Source organism: Capra hircus, chromosome 1 (genome assembly GCF_001704415.2).
Source record: "Capra hircus breed San Clemente chromosome 1, ASM170441v1, whole genome shotgun sequence".
NCBI lineage: Eukaryota > Metazoa > Chordata > Mammalia > Artiodactyla > Bovidae > Capra > Capra hircus.
Genome location: NC_030808.1, coordinates 66,539,385 through 66,560,424, shown reverse-complemented (window position 1 = coordinate 66,560,424; position 21,040 = coordinate 66,539,385). Strand labels below are relative to the sequence as shown.

The following is a 21,040-nucleotide window of genomic DNA, read 5'->3' as shown; positions in this document are numbered from 1 at the left end:
CAGGTTATAATCGTTATGCACTTCTTAGTAATAAACATAACTCTGGTACACTCTTTTGTTGAAAAGTCCTAATTTCCAGTTTTCTTCCATTCGTGTTCTGGCTATTATTTACTTATTCTCCATTTTACTAATCATTATCACTCTATTTTGTTTTGTTTCTCCATTTTATTCACTTCGTTGGCATCTAGAATTCTTTCACTGGGAGACTTTTGGTGCTAAACCTCATCAAACAGCAGTTTCAATTCTGGGAGGAGTAGTATTCTGATTTCTTCTCATTGATAACTCTGTGTGTGTGTTGTGTTCAGTCGCTTCAGTCACGTCTAACTCTTCGTGACCCTATGGACTGTAGCCCACCAGGCTCCTCTGTCCATGAAATTTTCCAGCAAGAATATTGAAGTGGGTTGCCATACCCTTCTTCAGGGGATTTTCTCAAGCCGGGGATTGAACCCTCATCTCCTGCATTGCAGGCAGATTCTTTACCACTGAGCCACCAGGGAAGCCCTGATACTCTTTAATATATTGTTTATCTACTCAGGTTGTTGTTACCGTTTCTTTTGCATCAAAATCTCATTGCAGACCTTTTCTCTCTTTGATGTAGATTGCTGTATATGCTGATTTTATTCATTTTTTACAGGTTGCATTTCCTCCAAGTTTTCATTTTTTTGACTTGTTCTCAGATGCTGATGACTCTGTTGAACTTGGAGCCTTCCTTCTTGTAGGAGGGTTTGTTTTTGTATTCACTTCAAATGTCTCTCTTAAACTAGTTAATTTTCCTAGTAAGCAAAAGAAACTACCTTGTAGGTGAACTGTGTTCCTTTTAGCTTTTCCTAAATAATCTGGCATGTCATTAATCAAAATTACTTGCCCTGGATACCAAAACTACAAGCAATTGAAAGGCTCTTGTCATTATTACAGGTGTGTTTCAGAGAGGAAACTGATTTGGTCCATAAGCCTACTAGATTAGGAGACTGTAATCTGTTTTAATAGTTTTGACTTACATTACTCAAATCATTAATGATCATTGGGTATTTTGCTGATAGTTTCCTCATTCATAAACTAGAAAAGCAAGGCATCTCTGTCTGGGTTGTTGTAAGGAACAGCTAAGAGTATGGGAATGATGCTTTTAAAATATAAAGGCCTGTATAAATGTCAAGTTTCAATTCAGACAGATTGAAAAGGGCTTGAACATTGGTTTGGGTAGTAATTTAATTACAGAGGTGATTTAAGATGAGTTTTTATTTTGTTATATTCAATGTTTCAAAGTCTCCTGAACTTCTCAGTTCAGTTCAGTCGCTCAGTCATGTCTGACTCTTTGCAACCCCATGAACCGCAGCACGCCAGGCCTCCCTGTCCACCACCAATTCCCGGAGTCCACCCAGACCCATGTCCATGGAGTCAGTGATGCCATCCAACCATCTCATCCTCTGTCATCCCCTTCTCCTCCTGCCCTCAATCTTTACCAGCATCAGGGTCTTTACCAATGAGTCAGCTCTTCGCTTCAGGTGGCCAGAGTATTGGAGTTTCAGCTTCAACATCAGTCCTACCAAAGAATACCCAGGACTGATCTCCTTTAGGATGGACTGGTTGGATCTCCTTGCAGTCCAGGGGACTCTCAAGAGTCTTCTCCAACACCACAGTTCAAAAGTATCAATTCTTCAGCCCTCAGCTTTCTTCACAGTCCAACTCTCACATCCATACATGACCACTGGAAAAACCACAGCCTTGACTAGACGGACCTTTGTTGGCAAAGTAATGTCTCTGCTTTTGAATATGCTATCTAGGTTGGTCATAAGTTTCCTTCCAAGGAGTAAGCGTCTTTTAATTTCATGGCTACAGTCACCATCTGCAGTGATTTTGGAGCCCCCCAAAATAAAGTCTGACACTGTTTCCACTGTTTCCCCATCTATCTGCCATGAAGTGATGGGACTGGATGCCATGATGTTCGTTTTCTGAATTTTGAGCTTTAAGCCAACTGTTTGACTCTCCTGTTTCACTTTCATCAAGAGGCTTTTTAGTTCTTCTTCACTTTCTGTCATAAGGGTAGTGTCATCTGCATATCTGAGGTTATTGGTATTTTCCCGGCAGTCTTGCTTCCAGCTTGGGCTTCCTCCAGCCCAGCATTTCTCATGATGTACTCTGCATAGAAGTTAAATAAGCAGGGTGACAATATACAGCCTTGACGTACTGCTTTTCCTATTTGGAACCAGTCTGTTGTTCCATGTCCAGTTCTAACTGTTGCTTCCTGACCTGCATATACGTTTCTCAAGAGGCAGGTCAGGTGGTCTGGTATTCCCATCTCTTTCAGAATTTTCCAGGGTATTGTGATCCACACAGTCAAAGGCTTTGGCATAGTCAATAAAGCAGAAATAGATGTTTTTCTGGAACTCTTTTGCCTTTTTGATGATCCAGTGGATGTTGGCAATTTGATCTCTTGTTCTTCTGCCTTTTCTAAAACCAGCTTGAACATCTGGAAGTTCATGGTTCAAGAATTGCTGAAGCCTGGCTTGCAGAATTTTGAGCATTACTTTACTAGCGTGTAAGATTATAGTAAGGAGTTATCATGCAAAAAAAGAAGTCCCTTTAACTGTGGTACTCCTAGTCTGGCCTCCCTGCTGCTTTAATATCAGTGTCCCAACTGGTTTTCAGACCACTTTATTTCACTTCTGTATTTCACATTTATAGGTTTTTTTGAATATCCCCTTCTTTAAGTGAATTTACTGTCATTCATTCATTTATCTTTGGACTGTGCTAATCAGATTGCTTTCTCATTTCTTTCATTTTCCCATACCCCAAGTGATTGATTTATTTTTCTGTATGACAGCTACCTTTCAGTAGGCCCAAAAGCTTAAGAATCACAGCTCCATTTTTTGATGATTTTTAAATTGAGATTCTCATTGAAGTGGCATATCTCTAAATTTTTTTGCCCCCACGTATATACTTCATTAAAGAATATTAAATAGGAGACAGAACAGGAGAAGGAAATAAAGCTGAAGTTTAATTAAGAACTCTAAATAGGATTTTAGAGTTTATTCTTGGATTTCATCTTTTTGGGCTAAAGAGCCAAGGTACCATAGAGATGTGTACAATTAATAATGTGCTGTATTTTCATTGGCCATAATCCTTCATAATTTGCTTCTGTTTACCAGTTTATTAACCTTCAGGAATGCTCTTTTTAAAAAAGTCTTGCCTCTGTGCCTTGGTTTGAAGGCTGCTCATTTATTGGAATCTCTTATGCTCTAAAGCTGCCATTTCTGTTAGTTGTATGCCTGTTAACTCCTTTTGGTCTACTTAATCATTTAAACTGTCTTCCGCCTTTTTCACTCTGCCTCTATTTTATACATTTTACACTATATTCTTTCCCCACTTCACTTTTCCTATTTTATAGAAATTATTTAATTTTTTTATTAGATAATAAACATGGTTTAACGCCAAAAGGTATATAAAGGTTTTACTCTAATAAGTGTTTATCCTTCCTGTACTTATTTCTGATTCACCTAGACCTCTCTATGTAAGTAGCAAATATTTACAGTTTATTATGATTCCTTCAAGAGATATCCTGTGCAATAAGTAAATTAATGCATATACTCTTTCTTAACCCTTTTGAAAAATACAGTATGGTACCAAACACTCCCTCATTCTTCTTGTGGTCTCATGTCAGTCAGCTCTACCTGGATCTGAAATTTTAGATAGCCAATCAGTATTCTTGATGAAGGTTATTTCTTTGGGAATTCTTCTATTAAATTAGTATAGTATTTACCTGATAGATTATATTCAAATAATGATCTCACATTCTTTCTTCATGCATAGAAAACAGTTTTTTTTTTTTAAGAAAACCTTATTGTTGTAAGTAAACAACCTATTAAATTCTACTAAGATAATGAAATTATTTTTATCTTTATAGTTTGAATCAGCTTGGGTACTGACAAATATTGCTTCAGGAAATTCTCTTCAGACCCGGATTGTGATTCAGGCAGGAGCTGTGCCTATCTTCATAGAGTTGCTCAGCTCAGAGTTTGAAGATGTCCAGGAACAGGTAAAAGATGAAACAAGTAAAGAGAAGCAGGTTAAAGAACACAGTTTTTCCTGAGTCTTATATTCAAGAGTCTTAGTGTTACCACTTGGATATGACAGTCCATGGTTCTCACATGGAGTGTTCCAGAAATCTAAATGTAATCTAAATAGGAAGTTTCATAGTGAATATAGGCAGAATTTCTCCTAGAAACATAAAACCGGTTTTCCATTCCAACCCTGAAATTCTTGAAGTCTTATACATATACATTTTAGACCATGTAAGCACTTACTGAGTTTTTTTTTTGTGTGTGTAATACTCTTTAGTGTTGATTGAAGTAGCAAGTCTTTGTTACTTTTGTGCAGAAAATCACTTAGAAAAAAATGCATTTTTCATTATTGCAAACTTTGTCAAACTCATACATACAAATTGTTACTAAATGAGTACGATTTTATTCTACAATTTTATTAAGGTATAATCAAGCTACAGTTAACTGCATATGGTTAAAGTGTATAATTTGTAAGTTCTAACATATGTGTGTACCCATGAAAGATTACAGTCAAGATTGCTAGTATATCCACTTCCCAAAATTGAGTCAAGTTTTCTGCATTTTTATTGCTCTTAATTTCTTGGCTCACTGTTTTCTTTTGTAAGCAAGCTTAAAATACATTTTAAATCAGCTGAGTAAACCATTTGGATCTCTGATATGTTCCAAGGGCTGCACAGAATGTTACTTAAGGATAAGACCCCCTGAGGTAAAGAATATATAAGAACTGGTACCTCTTTTTAATGACTTCACTACCATAAGTATATTCACATGCATACTTTTAATATTACTGATCTTCTACCAGTCACATAACAGTTTCATTTGACTCCCTGATGAGTGAGCTTAGAAGTGTTAGTAGTTAATGTCCATGTACAATATATTGATTAGCTACTGTGTTATTGGCATCTTTTTTGAAAGAACTATGAGAAAATTAAACTCTACAGCCTGTCATTAATGAATAATTCTTTCACAGGCAGTCTGGGCTCTTGGCAACATTGCTGGAGATAGTACCATGTGCAGGGACTATGTCTTAGACTGCAATATTCTTCCCCCTCTTCTGCAGTAAGTTTCTTTCTGTTTTGTGAGTAATAAAAATATGGGACGTTCCTCAGAAACAAGTGCATCTTTGGAAATCATTTTGGATTTCCTAGTGTTGCTTTTCATTACAAATATTTTCTTATTAACTTGTTCAGCTCATTTCCTTGGGCACTGTCTTATTCAGGTGTGTAAAAAGAAGTGCCAGAATTCTGAATTCTTTGTGTTAGAATTAAACTTTATTGTTCTGGAGAAGAGCTATTTGAAGACATCTATCAGTAGCATTAAGTGGTTAAATATTTATCTTATGCCATCAGAGAATTGATGCCCATTATATCATTTACCAATTGCATCATTATACTTCTAGGTTATTTTCAAAGCAGAACCGCCTGACTATGACCCGGAATGCAGTATGGGCTTTGTCTAATCTCTGTAGAGGGAAAAGTCCACCTCCAGAATTTGCAAAGGTAAGGATTATGCTTGTGGGAAATTGGCAGAAAAAGTACAGTTAAAAGAGTGTAGCAACCAATGTTAATGTGAATAGAAAGAGAATGATTTTTGATAAACGAAAATATTAGAATTTTGTTTCTAGAAAACTAGGTATGCCAAGGAATGCTCAAACTACTGCACAGTTGCACTCATCTCACATGCTAGTAAGAGATGAACCATGAACTTTCTGATGTTCAGCCTGGTTTTAGAAAAGGCAGAGGAACCAGAGATCAAATTGCCAACATCCGCTGGATCATGGAAAAGGCAAGAGAGTTCCAGAAAAACATCTATTTCTGCTTTATTGACTATGCCAAAGCCTTTGACTGTGTGGATCACAATAAACTGGGGAAAATTCTGAAAGAGATGGGAATACCAAACCACCTAACCTGCCTCTTGAGAAATCTGTATGCAGGCCAGGAAGCAACAGTTAGAACTGGACATGGAACAACAGACTGGTTCCAAATAGGAAAAGGAGTATGTAAAGGCTGGATATTGTCACCCTGCGTATCTTACTTATATGCAGAGTACATCATGAGAAAAGCTGGACTGGAAGAAACAAGCTGGAATCAAGATTGCCGGGAGAAATATCAATAACCTCAGATATGCAGATGACACCACCCTTATGGCAGAAAGTGAAGAAGAACTAAAGAGCCTCTTGAAGAAAGTGAAAGAGGAGAGTGAAAAAGTTGGCTTAAAGCTCAACATTCAGAAAACGAAGATTGTGGCATCCGGTTCTGTCACTTCATGGGAAATAGATGGAGAAACAGTGGAAACAGTGTCAGACTTTATTTTGGGGGGCTCCAAAATCACTGCAGATGGTGACTGTAGCCATGAAATTAAAAGATGCTTACTCCTTGGAAGAAAAGTTATGAGCAACCTAGATAGCATATTGAAAAGCAGAGACATTGCTTTGCCGACTAAGGTCCGTGTAGTCAAGGCTATTTTCCAGTAGTCACGTATGGATGTGAGAGTTGGACTGTGAAGAAGGCTGAGCGCGAAGAATTGATGCTTTTGAACTGTGGTTTTGGAGAAGACTCTTGAGAGCCCCTTGGACTGCAAGGAGATCCAACCAGTCCATACTGAAGAAGATCAACCCTAGGATTTCTTTGGAAGGAATGATGCTAAAACTGAAACTCCTGTACTTTGGCCACCTCCTGCGAAGAGTTGACTCATTGGAAAAGACCCTGATGCTGGAAGGGATTGGGGGCTGGAGGAGAAGGGGACGACTGAGGATGAGATGGCTGGATGGCATCACTGACTCGATGGATGCGAGTCTGAGTGAATTCCGGGAATTGGTGGTGGACAGGGAGGCCTGGCGTGCTGCAATTCATGGGGTTGCAAAGAGTCGGACACGACTGAGCAACTGAACTGAACTGAGGTCTTTGTTTTTGTTTGAATTTGGAATAAGTCTTCACTGCCAGTAGAAAGCTCTGAACTAACCTTAAATGTGGCATTTTTTGTTCATAACAAAGTATCTAAAATGTAGAATTTCCTGGCTTTAGCACTTAGGAAAATTGCTTTGTCTGTGAACCACAGAGAGTGTTTTGATAAGGAATCCCACCCTGAGAATTGGTATGTATTAAGCTTTGCTCTTTGAAATTGTTTTCCTTGGGCTCTGACTACTTCATCAAAGTAAACTACAAGGTGGAAATGTCATTTGGCCACTTATTACTCCATCTCTAGGAGTATTAATCACCCCAGAAGTCACCAGGTGTGTGCCTGGTTGCTTTCTGGATCCCCGCTCCTCACTTGTTTTTATTTTATTGAATTTCATAATCATGTCACCTTTCCTTTACAGGTTTCCCCTTGTCTGAATGTGCTTTCCTGGTTGCTGTTTGTCAGTGACACTGATGTACTGGCTGATGCCTGCTGGGCCCTCTCATATCTATCAGATGGACCCAATGATAAAATTCAAGCAGTCATTGATGCAGGAGTATGTAGGAGACTTGTGGAGCTGTTGATGTAAGATATCTTTAAGAAAGTGTGTTCTCTTGTCTCTCATACTAGTATTCTAGTTGCTGATACTCAAATATTAATGTATTATACTGATTTGTTGTGCTTTAGGCTACTGTCCTTTGTTACTTTGTTATATTCACATTAAATCTGCTTGTTTTTTTGTTTTGAGGATTATAAAGAGCCTCTCACTCTTTCTCTGTAAGCAGCCCTTCAGCAAAAACATTTGGAAAACTCTGATCTATTTAATTCTAGCTCATATTTAGTATTCTGAGACAAACCACTGGATGGCAAACTTATCTTTTGTCTCATGTGGTCTAGGCTCACTTAGTCTAAGTTCTTTAAAGCTTAACCTAGACTAGTGTCAGACTTTGAATTTTATTTTGCTATATCTCTTTGGATCCCTTTCATTTATGAAGTGGAAGATATGCTGATGGCATAACTAATTTGAGACTGTATTAATCAAATTTTTAGAAAATACTATTGAAGAAAAAATTAGAGTGATAACGTAATGGGGAAGTAGTGTAATTACAAGCCATGTGAAATTTATTGGAGTAAGTACAAAGTAGATGGAAGGAAACATTGTCCCAAAGATGACACATCAAATGGATTAGATGGTATAATATTTAGAGTATAAAACGCTGGGATGATAGCTGGCCCACAGACTGGGTACAGATCCTGTAGTATAGTGCTTTTGTGAATTAAAAGCAGTGTGATGCTGGAGGAGTCAGAGTACAGCATTCAGAATCTGGGAAGTAATCTTTCGTACTCTTTAATCACTTTTACTATATATTTTAACCATTTCTTTTTGGTCATCAGATCTTAAATGTGAAGAAACTGACATAGTTTTGAGAAGAGTGATCAATCTCATTATATGGGAGAGAAAAGATATCTAAGGAAAGTTAAAGAATATTAACTTATTTAGCCTGAAGTCAAAACTTAATATCTGTCCTCAGATATGTAAAAGATTTTGGAGGGGGTTTTCAGACCACTAAGTGAGCTGAAGTTTAGTAGAAAGAGTTTAGTATTTGAAGTATGGAGCCTGACTCATTTTCAAGGTAGTTCAACTGTTGACATGTTTTTATTTCTGTGAAAATGAAATAATTTGTAAAATGTTAAAAAGTGCTATATAAATGTTACTATTGCTCTCTATTATCTCAGCAACCATGGAAACCAAGTAAAGAGGAAATGAAACCTGTTTTAAAGAATGAGAGGGAAAACTTGGACTCTAGGTGATAAAATACTTGAGAAAGGTTTTTAGGACAGATGGTAGCTTTTATCTAAAAATATTAAATAAGGGAAAGACAGTCCTTCTTGGGTACACCAGAAACATTTCCTCATCCTGATAGGGTTCCTTGTACCTTTCTGGTCCAAGATCCTATCACTTATCTCTTGGGTTTTAGCTCTGAGGAAAGGAGATTACAGATGTTACTGTTGGATATAATACATCTTTTCTTTTTATGGTTGCAGGCATAATGATTATAAAGTGGTTTCTCCTGCTTTGCGGGCTGTTGGAAACATTGTCACAGGAGATGATATTCAGACACAGGTATGAATTAATGGTAACTTTTCTTCCTTCCAAAATAGCACATTGAAAACCCCCCCCACCCCCCATGAATATATTTCTATTACAGTATTTAACTCCCTATTATTGGGGAGAATTGATACTTTGTTTCATTAATGTTTGTTAAATGTTAGCTTGGCTGCTACTTTCAATACCTTCACTACTTGTATCTCTGTCTTGATCTACTGCTTGTAGCAATCTTGGGTTCCTGAGGAGCCTGGTGGGCTCCTTGGGGTCACAAAGAATCAGATACAACTGAGCAATTGGCCACACACACAATAGTGCAGCTTATCCTTTTGGTTAGATTTATTTCTCACTACTTCTACTTGAAGGGATTCCTATAAGCATCAGACGTTTCCAGTAGCATCCTTTCTGTCAGCTTCATCTCCTCTTCCCTAGTAGCTTCCTCCATTCTGTAAATGGTAAGTTTCCTAAGTGAGGAGGATCTTCCCTCCCCGTTCTTAATGTGATCCTCTAGTCCACTCAACTTTTATATGAAGATACGTCACTCACTCCTAGCTATTTTTTATTCTTGATCCTTCAGATGCATTGGCATCATCTTTAAAATTATCTTCCTAGGCTTCTGTGATGTTGAAGTATTTCGGGTCTCCTGCTTCACTGACCATTTGTTTTTCTTGAGCAAGCTCCTTTACCTCTTCTTTTCTCTTTATGGGATTATCCTCTGTAGGGGATTAGGTTTCTACTTTAGCTGTTTCTTAACCAGCTCTGACTTTCAGCAAGACATTTAGTGTCTTTACTTTTCTATTCTATAAAATTAAAGAGACTTTGTTGTCAGTTGTCTTCCAGCTCTTAATATTTACTTTAAAATGATTCTGTCCACAGAGGAACTGTTGTTTTTCCTGGTTTATCTGGCCCTGTGCTTATTTACGTTCCTGTTTTGGTGAATGACCCCAGCGGTCACCCAAGCTGAAAACCTGACATTAGTTTGGTTACTGCCTTTCTTCTACCTTTCTTATCAGTCACTAATGATGGTCGTCTCTGCTCATTCCTTGCAGTGCTTAGTTCACACATTTCTTACTGTACTATTCCCATGTCACCAGAAGGATGCTTGTAACATGCAAATTTGATCGTGTCATTCTCTTAAAAGTCTTTTTATAGCCCCTGATTGTTCTTGGATAGTGTTCTAAGATCCTTTAAAGTCTGGCACCTGTATAATGAAATGCTATGCAACAGAATGAAGAACCTATTAAGCATGTTTTAATACATAGAATGTTTTTCAGGTTCTGTTGTTCAAAAAGGAAAACAAGGCACAGAATAGTGTGTAGCAAACATTACTATTTGTGTAAGAGTTGTGGAGAGGAGAGGAGGAAAAAACAATAGATGTGTGTGTTTGTAATTGCATAAAATTTCTCAGGAAGCACACACAGGAAACTAATAACATTGGTTGTCTCTGTGGGTAGCTGGGGTATAGGAATGGAAAGGAAGCTTAAAACTATATAGTCCTTTTTATTTTCTGAATTTTAAAACCATATTAGTGTATTTGCTATTGAAAAAAAGTTTGTCTACCCCTTCGCATGTCATGCTCTATGCTTTTGCCCTGTTTATTCCTATGTGTAATAGCTGGGACACATCTGGGTTCTGAGATTTAACACAGAGCTTGCTTCCCTTGGCATGGAATATATGTCTCCATCCCCCATCCCTGCTCTGACCAGTTCCTTACACAAACTCGCACTCTGCCACTAATGTCTTGTCATTCTTCAAGGCTTGCTGTTAATTTTCTCTGAGAAGCTAACTCTTAAATTAGGTGCTCCCTCCTTTGTTTCATCCGTCATAGCACTTAACACTGTATGATAACTGTCTGCTAGATTATAAGCTTATAGAGGTGGAACTGTGTCAATCTTGTTCACTTTTGTTCTTCTATAATTGTCCCAGGCACAATGTGTAGAGACTCAAAAAATATTTACCTAATAAATGAAGTTCTGAATCTATATATAGTTCTGATCTCTTTCAAGTTCCAGTAACATGTTTCCAGTACCTGTCTCACTTTATCTTCTCACCCGCAAAGTGAGTTCCAAGTTTTGATTTTTCCCACTTCAATTAATGGTATGATTTATTCCCCCACTCTTGAAACTTTGCAGTCATGTTTGGTGTCTTCATCTCTCATACTTTTTTTGATAGCAAGTCAGCAGGTCTTATGGGTTCTTGGCGTTTTTATTGAATTTTGGCTGTGCTGGGTCTTTGTTGCTTGGTGTGGTCTTTCCCTAGTTGCAGCACACAGGGGCTGCTCTTCATTTTGGTGTGAGGGCTTCTCATTGGAGTGGTTTCTCTTGTTGTGGAGCACGGGCTCTAGGTGTGCAGGCTTCAGTAGTTGTGACATATAGGCTCAGTAGGTTGCGGCTCATGGAGCCTAGAACATGCAGGCTTCAGTGATTGCAGCATGCAGGCTCTAGAGCCTGGGCTCAATAGTTGTGCACAGCCTTTGTGGCATATGGAATCTTCCTAACCAGGAATCAAACTCATATCCCCTGCATTATTGGCAGGCAGAATCTTACCCACTGTGCCACCAGGCAAGTCCCTTCATTGTTTCTAGGTCCACACCTGATTACCTTAGTTTGGGCCCTGTTTTCTCACATACAGTGGTTGTTGCTGTACCTACCATATTTATCCTCCTGCTCTCCCCGGCATTTACCCCTCTCGGTGTATTCTTCCTGCTACTGCTGCTGCTAAGTCACTTCAGTCATGTCCGACTCTGTGCGATCCCATAGACGGCAGTCCACCAGGCTCCCCCGTCCCTGGGATTCTCCAGGCAAGAACGCTGGAGTGGGGTGCCATTGCCTTCTCCAGTATTCTTCCTAATAACTGCTTAAACTTTTCTAAAATAACTGTTCACATTTTTTTCCTCCTAGAAACATTGAGCTTTAATGCCTGTGAGATAAAGAACCTTGAAAGACTTAGGAATTTGCACTGCAGTGTTTTAGTTGCATTCTTCTTTCTAGCCTCCTGTTAATTTTTTTGGGTACAGAACCTTTCCTTAAGTTTCACTCAGGTTTTCCTAATTCAGTACTTTGTGGTAGCCTGTCAGCATTTTTTTCATTTCTAATCCTTCCATATGCTGTGTCCTGCCTCTTCTTTATAAAATCCTATCTGTGTTTCAGTGTTTCCTCCCACCCCCTGCCATGAAGTCTTTTTTTTTCTTACTACTCCTTCTCAAGGAATTCTTTAACTTCTGACATGCTTATTTTCCACACGGCATATTCAGCATATAACAGATTGCTTTGTGACTTTTTTATACTGTTATTTGGAATGACTGTACTTGTTAAACTACAAGTTTTGTTACTTTTTGAGTTAATAGGCAAAAATTGGCTTCATTTTAATTTTCATTTCTTTGTGAGGTAATTTGCTATTAAAATTGTAGTTTCTCGTGTCAGTTTACATGCTAAAGACAGCAACCTTTTCTGTTGCAAATGCTTTTTCACATTGCTCTCCATTTTAATTTTCATGAATTTCTTGACATACAAAAGTTTTTGTTTGGTAAAATTTTGATTTTTCCCCTATAATTTCTTCTGCTGTTTTTAATGCTTATAAAGTCCTTCACTGTCCTCCAAACCATCTGTTAACTGGCTAATTTATATTAATATTTTCTTCTGCTTTATGCTTTTTTATATTTACTCTTTAAATAGGTTGCAATTTATTTTAGTAACTGTTTGGGGTTAAGAATTGATTTAAAAATTTTTTTCAACTAGTTACCCCTTATTTTAGTTGTCCTTGTTGTTCAGTCTGTCACTTGAGTCATGTGCAACTCTTTGCGACCCCATGAATTACATACAGCACACCAGGCTTCTCTGTCCTTTACTATCTCCCTGAGTTTGCTCAAACTCACGTCCATTGAGTCAGTGATGCCATCCAACCATCTCATCCTCTTTCACCCTCTTCTCCTCTTGCCCTCAGTCTTTCCCAGCATCAGTGTCTTTTCCAGTGAGTCAGCTCTTCACATCAGGTGGCCAAAGTATTAGAGCTTCACCTTTAGCATCAGACTTTCCAGTGGATATTCAGGACTGATTTCCTTTAGGATTGACTGGTTTCATCTTCTTGCAGTCCAAGGGACTCTCAAGTCTTCTCCAACATCAGTTTCAAAGTGTCAGTTCTTTGGTGCTTAGCCTTCTTTATGGTCCACCTCTCACATCCATACATGACGACTGGAAAAACTGTGGCTTTGACTATATGGACCTTTGTCAGCAAAGTGATATCTCTGGTTTTAAATATGCTGTCTAGGTTTGTCATAGCTATTCGTCCAAGGAGCACATGTCTTTTAATTTTGTGGCTGCAGTCACCGTCCGCATTGATTTTGGAACCCAAGTAAATGAAATCTGACGATTTCCACATTTTCCCCATCTATTTACCGTGAAGTGATAGGACCAGATGTCATAATCTTAGGTTTTTGAATATTGGGTTTTAAGCCAGTTTTTTCACTCTCCTCTTTGATCTTCATCAAGAGCTTCTTTAGTTCTTCTTCACTGGAACCATCTATTAAATAAGACTACTAGTCAGTTAATCCTTTCTTGAAGAAAAAGGTATATATACTTAATTCTTGATAAATACTTGCATTTGTTTCTAGACTAGATATGCTGTTCTATTCTTTAGAGCCTTCCCTTGTGGCTCAACTGGTAAAGAATCCACCTACAGTGTGGGAGATGTGGGTTCGATCCCTGGGTTGGAAAGATCCCTAGAGAAGGGAAAGGCTACCTACTTCAGTATTCTGGCCTAGAGAATTCCATGGACTGTATAGTCCGTGGGGTCGCAAAGAGTTGGACAGGACTGAACAACTTTCACTTTCACTTTTCTCTTCTTTAATGATTGATTCTTGAGCCTGTCACATATTATTTTAATCATTATAACTTTATGATTTTAGTTTCTGGTAGAGTAGATTTCCTTGTTCACTTTATTTGTCTTACTTTCTTCACCTTTGTAAGCTGTTTAATAGCTGGGGGCATGTATTTTCAATCTTTGTATCCTGTAAAGCACCTGGTATTCTTAACTAAGTATATATTGATTTCTGAGACCACTTACTAATTTCTGGTCACTTACTGGAAAGATATTTTAATATGCTATAGGCATAGTAAAGTGAATAAGGCACATTGTTTAGTGGTTGTGAGTATATATAATGAAATTGCTTTGATAATCTTAGAAATGAATTCTTACTAGCAGTGAATACTTTTTTACATATATAAAGTTAAGTCTAAAATTTCAAGGAGAGATTATTATTATTTTTTGCCTGTATTTTCCTAAAATAAAGTATGTGAGTTAGAGATTTACTTCTGTTTGGATCAATACAATAAGTAACCTTTTCAAACTTTACCTTTAGGTAATTTTGAATTGCTCAGCTCTGCAGAGTTTGTTGCATTTGCTGAGTAGCCCAAAGGAGTCTATCAAAAAGGAGGCATGTTGGACAATATCTAATATCACAGCTGGAAATAGGGCACAGATCCAGGTAATCTCATATCACCCATCTTTATTCTGTATTTTTATTATTTGAGGGTTTTTCAGTCAGCATTTAAAGTGTATGTGTGTGTGTGTATATATTTTTTTCCTTATTGCCTTGGACACCACTAATTTCCAGTGCTGTCTTACGTAGTCTACACCTTGGTTTTTTATTGCATTATAGAGGTTAAGTCTTTTGAAATTTACAGTCAGGCTTTGGCTTTTTCTCTTTGCCTTAAATATTTGAAAATTTGCCAAGATCTGAGACGTAGTATCTTGTATTTTCAAAATGTTTTGATGGACTTTATGCTAAGTAGACTGGCTTTTTACTCTTGCCAAGTAAAACATTTATTTATTTTTTAATGGACTTGTGTTAGATTGCTTCAGTTTTTCATGACTCTTTGGGGACCTAGTTTTCTCTAAATGGTTATCTGCCCTTGATTTTTGTTCTTGTATTAGTGGGAGAGTGACCCAACTGAGAGACAGTAGGCCAGATGTTTCAGGATAGACCACAAGAAAGGCTGAAACAACAAGGTAGAACAGATATACCATAGACTTTGAGCTGAGTAGAATTGTAGAGGTCATCTAATCCAACATTCTTGATTAAAGATGAAACTGAGGCTCAGAGAAATAAAATGGTTTGCTCACAGATACCTTCAGTAAATGACAGAACCAAGATGAAGCATCTTTCCACTAAACTTAATTGATTTCCTTCAGTGGTGTAATAGAGTTCTTGACCAGGAAAACATTGTTAGTCATCCCCCAGAAGGCTGTCAGGGGCTGAGATTTATAGCTATAGCAATTTATAGCATGTTTTCAGCTGTAGTTTGTTGTCTGCTACCATCAAGCTCTCGTGTAGAATTCCTCAGATTTTTGATACAGGAAATGATAACCCATTTTAGGTTCTTGAACTGAGGAGAAACATGAAGAAAGCAATTTGAGGAAGACTACTTTAGTATATGAGAGGGACTAAATAAAAGTACTCTGTCTAACTAAGAGCTATTCTGGTAATCTGGGTGGGAGTTTGTGGCGTGGAGTAAAATAGTGGCAGTGCTAAAGGAAAAGATGAATTGAGGATGTTCTGAATTGAGAACGTAAGGGAGACTTGGTGACTGATTGAATTTAGAATGAATAAATAAATACAGAACAGCCTTTGTGAACTAGAGAGGTTTGAAAAAAGACCTGATAGAGCAGATGATATGTTTAAGGTGGATAGCAGATGTAAACTAAGCTCTCAGCCACCTTGGACTGCGATTCCAGTGAGAAATGGGGACTGGAGCTGCAGAACACACATGTGAGAGTGGATGCTGTGAAAGAAAGGAGAATGGCAGAGGAACAGAGAATTGAACCTTTAAAATTTGTTATTGTGAATGGAATAAGAGAGAACAATAAAAGAGAAAAGAACCCATGTAGAATAGAAAAGTAGGAGATTACAGGGTCACAAACTCCAGGGAATATGTTGTGGAACTAAGTGTAGCCAAAAAGTTTGGGATAATGAGGAGTTAACTCCTTCTGGTAATCTTTAACAGGGGAAGGGCGACATTAGTAAAGCTAGCTGAAAAGTTATAAGTAGCATCATGAACATTTTTGTAACTCTTGTAATTTCCTTGTCTGCAATTTTTTTTCTTTAATTTCAGACTGTGATAGATGCCAACATTTTCCCAGCCCTCATTAGTATATTACAGACTGCTGAGTTTCGGACAAGGAAAGAAGCTGCCTGGGCCATCACAAATGCAACTTCTGGAGGATCAGCTGAACAGATCAAGTAAGTACTAGCCAAGTCGTGTCTTATAAAGAAAATCATTCTGTCTCCCAGTTAAGAATGCCCAACTCTGACCTCTTGGAAGATTGTTATTAGTTTCATAATTAGACTCAAGTATATATTTGATTTCTTAATATTTTCCCATTCTTTTTTGCTAAAGATAATTCTGGGATGTGAGAAGGAAGGCATAGTTGAGGTTTGAGGCCATCAAAATACTTAAAGGGGGTGGCTTGAGCCTACTCTGAAAGCTGCATAATCAAAAACATTGTGGGTAGTCTGGTAGGTTACTTGTAGAATTCTTAAGAGTCCAACTTTAATAGCTAACTTGCTATTTCTTATTTAGATGTCTTAATAATAGAAATGCACAGACTTGAAAGAGAAGTATGAAAGTGCCAAATTTAGTAGAGGCAAGTCTCCTAAAGTACTATTATTCAGTAAAGGGAGAGATCTATATTAGATTGAGACTTAAATGGCCCCTAGAGCAGCAACTTACAACCTTAATGGCTACACAGTGCATAAATATGGATAGGAATCAATTCCTCAAAAGAATAACATATAATCAAATGCTTAATTATGGATATATCTTGCCGTAACATACTTTGGGGAATTCAAATGAGGAGAAGATGGTTACCAATGAGTGTTAAACCATTCACCTTTTTTACATATGTAACATGGGGGAAACATAGCTACTTCTGATATTGTTTCTTTGTGAATTAAATGTAGGTGCTCAGCCAGTGCTGACTTTTAGTGCTGAGTTTGGAATTTCAACATGAGAAGGTAAAGTAGTCCTAAGATTTCAGAAATTGATCAGCTACAGAAAATCAGAAGTATATACCTGAAATAATACAGTTTAAATAGATTAACACATGCAGTAGCCATTTCAGTAAAGTTCATCATGTATAGAAGATACTTCAACTGGTCTTCAGAACGTATTTGTATGAGATTGGGTCTGTTTTAATCTTCAAAATTCTGGTTTGGAATACTATGATTTTTAAATGTCACCACCAGATGGCGGTAAAATGAAGTAATATAGAAGTTTATTAGAACAGTTGATGGGGTTTCCCGGGTGGCGCTCATGATAAAGAACCTGGCTGTCAGTGCAGGAGACATAAGAGACACGGGTTCAACGCTGGGTCGGGAAGATCCCCTGAAGGAGGACACAGCAACCCACTCCAGTATTCTTGCCTGGAGAATCCCAGGGACGGAGGAGCCTGGTGGGCTACAGTCATGGGGTCGCACAGAATTGGACATGACTGAAGCAACTTAACATACACACATGCAGAACAGTTGACAGTCAAGTTTTATGTTCAGATTCAGATTTATAATTATTGTCACTATATATTATACCAGTATGTTTTCTTAATTGACATGTATATATTTTAAAGACATTTAAAAAATACTGTGGTATCCATCAGGAAGTATTCAGGGTGTTTTGCTCTGTTAGGAATGGAATGGCTCCTATCCCTTTTAAAAATTCAGCATAGCTATTTGTAATAATGAAGTTAATTATCAATCTCCTAGCCATTTTTTCTTAATTAAAGAGTTATATTGAAAGATTATTTTGAAAATATTAGTCTAAATTATAGAAAATAAACTGACTTTATTACTGATAAAAGACATCTATGTGGCTTTTGCTTATTCTTGTTGAGAAGACAAGATTTAGATGCAAGGACCAGTTATGAATAACTTGGGAAGTTTTCATAATTTTAGGTTAAATATAATCAAATGCTAATACATACTACAGTTCTTAAAACTGAAGGATAAATAATGTTGCCTGGAGTTAAAGTTTCATAAAAGAGATGAAACTTGCCATTTGAGTAGAGGTTTGGTAGTTTTGGAGGAGCGAATATCATGAAGGAATGTGCACAGTAAATGTTATTGGAAGAGGCAAATCAATCTCTCTATAGGGGATGAGGAATTTAATGATAGATAGACTTTGAAAATTGGATGAAGTCATTAATCTTGGCTATTGGGAAGACTTTGCAGTGTCTTTAATATTAAAAGTGATACGAAGAAGACAGTGTTTTGAGGAGAGGAAAGAGAACAGTTAAGGTGCCATTGTAGTATTAATAGTTTAGTACATAGTGATGGCCAAAATTACGGTAATAGCTGTAAGGACCTGGACTTCCCTCGCAGTCAGTGGTTAAGACTCCACTGCTTCCACTGCAGGGCATATAGGTTTGATCCCTAGTGGAAACTAAAGATCCTGCATGCTGTGTGAGCAAAATATATATATAATAGCCATAGCAGTGAGGTATGGGTCTAAATATGGGAAAGAAAGCTATAGGATTTGGTAACAGATCAAAAAGGAAATGAAAGAGCCAAAGACGGAAGAAAAAAGTGCCGCTTTTGATAAAAATGAGGACACAGAAGAAGCAAAATCCTGTCTTATGAGAGATGGTTTAAGACACAGTGAGTTTGTTGCTCATCAGAAATTTTCTTAACGAAAGCCTTTCCTGACACAAAGCCACCTACTAGCATCAGTGATTGCTTTATCCGAGTGTTTGAAATACACCATTCGTTGGAGCGAGTTCCAGACTTGAACCATGCTTTTCTCAAAGTGGTATGACTTTCCATCTCCTAACAGCCCAGTTCCCCTGGTCCTCTGTTTTGATGAAGGTTACTTCGGAGAAACTTGCATCAATAGTGAAACACCACTATGGTCTCCAAAGATGAGTGATTGCAGCAGAAAATAGCACCTTAAATTCCTCTGATCTTGTAAGGAGGTATAATTTAAATGGCTAGAATTGGGAACCCAGAACTCATTGAATGAACTGTGCCAGAATACAAGAAGTACTAGTACCATGTTTTTGCAGATAAAATCTGCTCACATCTTCAAAACTCTGAATTTACTTATTAGCACATTTTTTGGTAGTTTTAAAATAGTTTTAGTCAGTATTTATTCATTTAATTATATACAAGTTCTAGAAGCTTTTTATAACTTAAAATTTGTTTTTAATCCTGAATCAAGTTTTCAGTACACTGCTGCTGCTGCTGCTGCTGCTGCTGCTAAGTCGCTTCAGTTGTGTCTGACTCTGTGCGACCCCATAGATGGCAGCCCACCAGGCTCCCCCGTCCCTGGGATTCTCCAGGCAAGAACACTGGAGTGGGTTGCTATTTTCTTCTCCAATGCATGAAAGTGAAAAGTGAAAGTGAAATCGCTCAGTCCTGACCAACTCTTAGCGACCCCATGGACTGTAGCCCACCAGGCTCGTTGGTCCATGGGGTTTTCCAGGCAAGAGTACTGGAGTGGGGTGCCATTGCCTCCTCCGGTTTTCATAATAAAACATTTTACAACCAGATAGTATTATAAAAGTGATGAGGTTTTAAAAGAAAATATAAGGATTAGAGGTCACCAAACCAAGATTTCTAGTGGGGAGAGGAGATCACATAAAACATAGACCAGGATCAAGCTTGAGGACAATTTGGAGATTCTGAACAAGTCTCTGAAATAGCCAATTGCTGTTGCCTGTATAGGCCAGTGGAGTTTAAGTGCAGATATGTAAGTCATCTGTTTAAGTAACTACTTTTAAAATTTTGCTGGCGTTTATTGACAGACTTAGTGTGGTTCCCAGATTTTTCTACTTGAGAAAACTAAGACACAGATTATATAACTTGTCCAAAGTCATCCTGCTTATATGTAGCACATTTCTGGATACTTCTTATTTTTCTTTATGCTTTTCTATGATTTTCAAATTTGCAGCAACTAATCTAAGGAGGCTTTTTTTTTAAAGAGAAACAATGGGAATTATATAGATATGTTGAAGGAATGGTTAACAGGTTTTAGTGACTAAAAACTGTGCTGTAAAGGAAGGGGAAATGGTCAGAAATGGCTTTTGGCCTATGTAGTCTGTATTTGAGTGACCTAGCCTGTCAAAGGACATATCATCTAAATTATCAGTAAATATTTAAATAAAATTATGCATGATGCTATTAAAGTCATTGCATAGTAAATAATAAAGCTAAATATGATATAAACTTTAAAAAGTTAAGGCTTTTAAAAGAAGAGAAAAATTGAGATGATAGTAAAAGTTCCTGTATACTTTGTAAATTTCTTCTAGTAAAAGCTTGCTTTAGTATGGTTACATTTGTTACAGTAGAACCAGTACTGATACATTATTAGCTTAAATTCATATTTTATATTGAGGATTATTTGTGTTGTACAGTTACAGATTTTGATGAATGTTTCCACCATTGCTGCATCACTCACTGCTCCAGAAGTCCCCTCTTCCTCACTTGTTCATCACTACACCCTTACCCCACCCCTCAAATCCCTGGCAACCACTATTCTTTTTGTTGCTTTTATAAAAGTTTTATATTTTCCAGAATGTCATGTATTTAGAATCATGCAGTATGGAGTCTTTTCAGACTAATTTCTTTCATTTAGCAATATGCATTTAAGGTTCCTTCACATCTTTTCATAGCTTGATAGCTCATTTAATTTTTATCACTGAATCCCTGGTAGCTCAGTGGTAAAAAATCCACCTGCCAATGCAGGAGACATGGGTTTGATCCCTAGGTGGGGAAGATCCCCTGGAGAAGGAAATGGCAACCGACTCTAGTATTCTTGCCTGGGAAATCCCATGGACAGAGGAGCCTGGTGGCCTATAGTCTTTGGAGTTGCAAAAGAGTTGAAGACAACTTTGTGATTATATAAGAACAGTATTCCATTGTCTAGATAATTATAGTTTATTCATTTACCTGAGTTAGGAATGAAACTCCTATAGATATTCTTGTACAGGT

General features: G+C 37.5%; 1 protein-coding gene across 1 annotated transcript in view; it reads left to right on the top strand.

Annotated features, from left to right (window-relative positions):
• The window catches only part of KPNA1 (karyopherin subunit alpha 1), a 69,301-nt gene that overhangs the window by 42,759 nt on the left and 5,502 nt on the right, over positions 1–21,040 (top strand). The window contains exons 6-12 of the mRNA XM_018045578.1: positions 3,902–4,033; positions 5,029–5,117; positions 5,458–5,557; positions 7,378–7,541; positions 9,003–9,081; positions 14,420–14,545; positions 16,173–16,300. Of these exons, the coding sequence (XP_017901067.1) occupies positions 3,902–4,033; positions 5,029–5,117; positions 5,458–5,557; positions 7,378–7,541; positions 9,003–9,081; positions 14,420–14,545; positions 16,173–16,300 (818 nt within the window). The remainder of the gene's footprint in view (positions 1–3,901; positions 4,034–5,028; positions 5,118–5,457; positions 5,558–7,377; positions 7,542–9,002; positions 9,082–14,419; positions 14,546–16,172; positions 16,301–21,040) is intronic.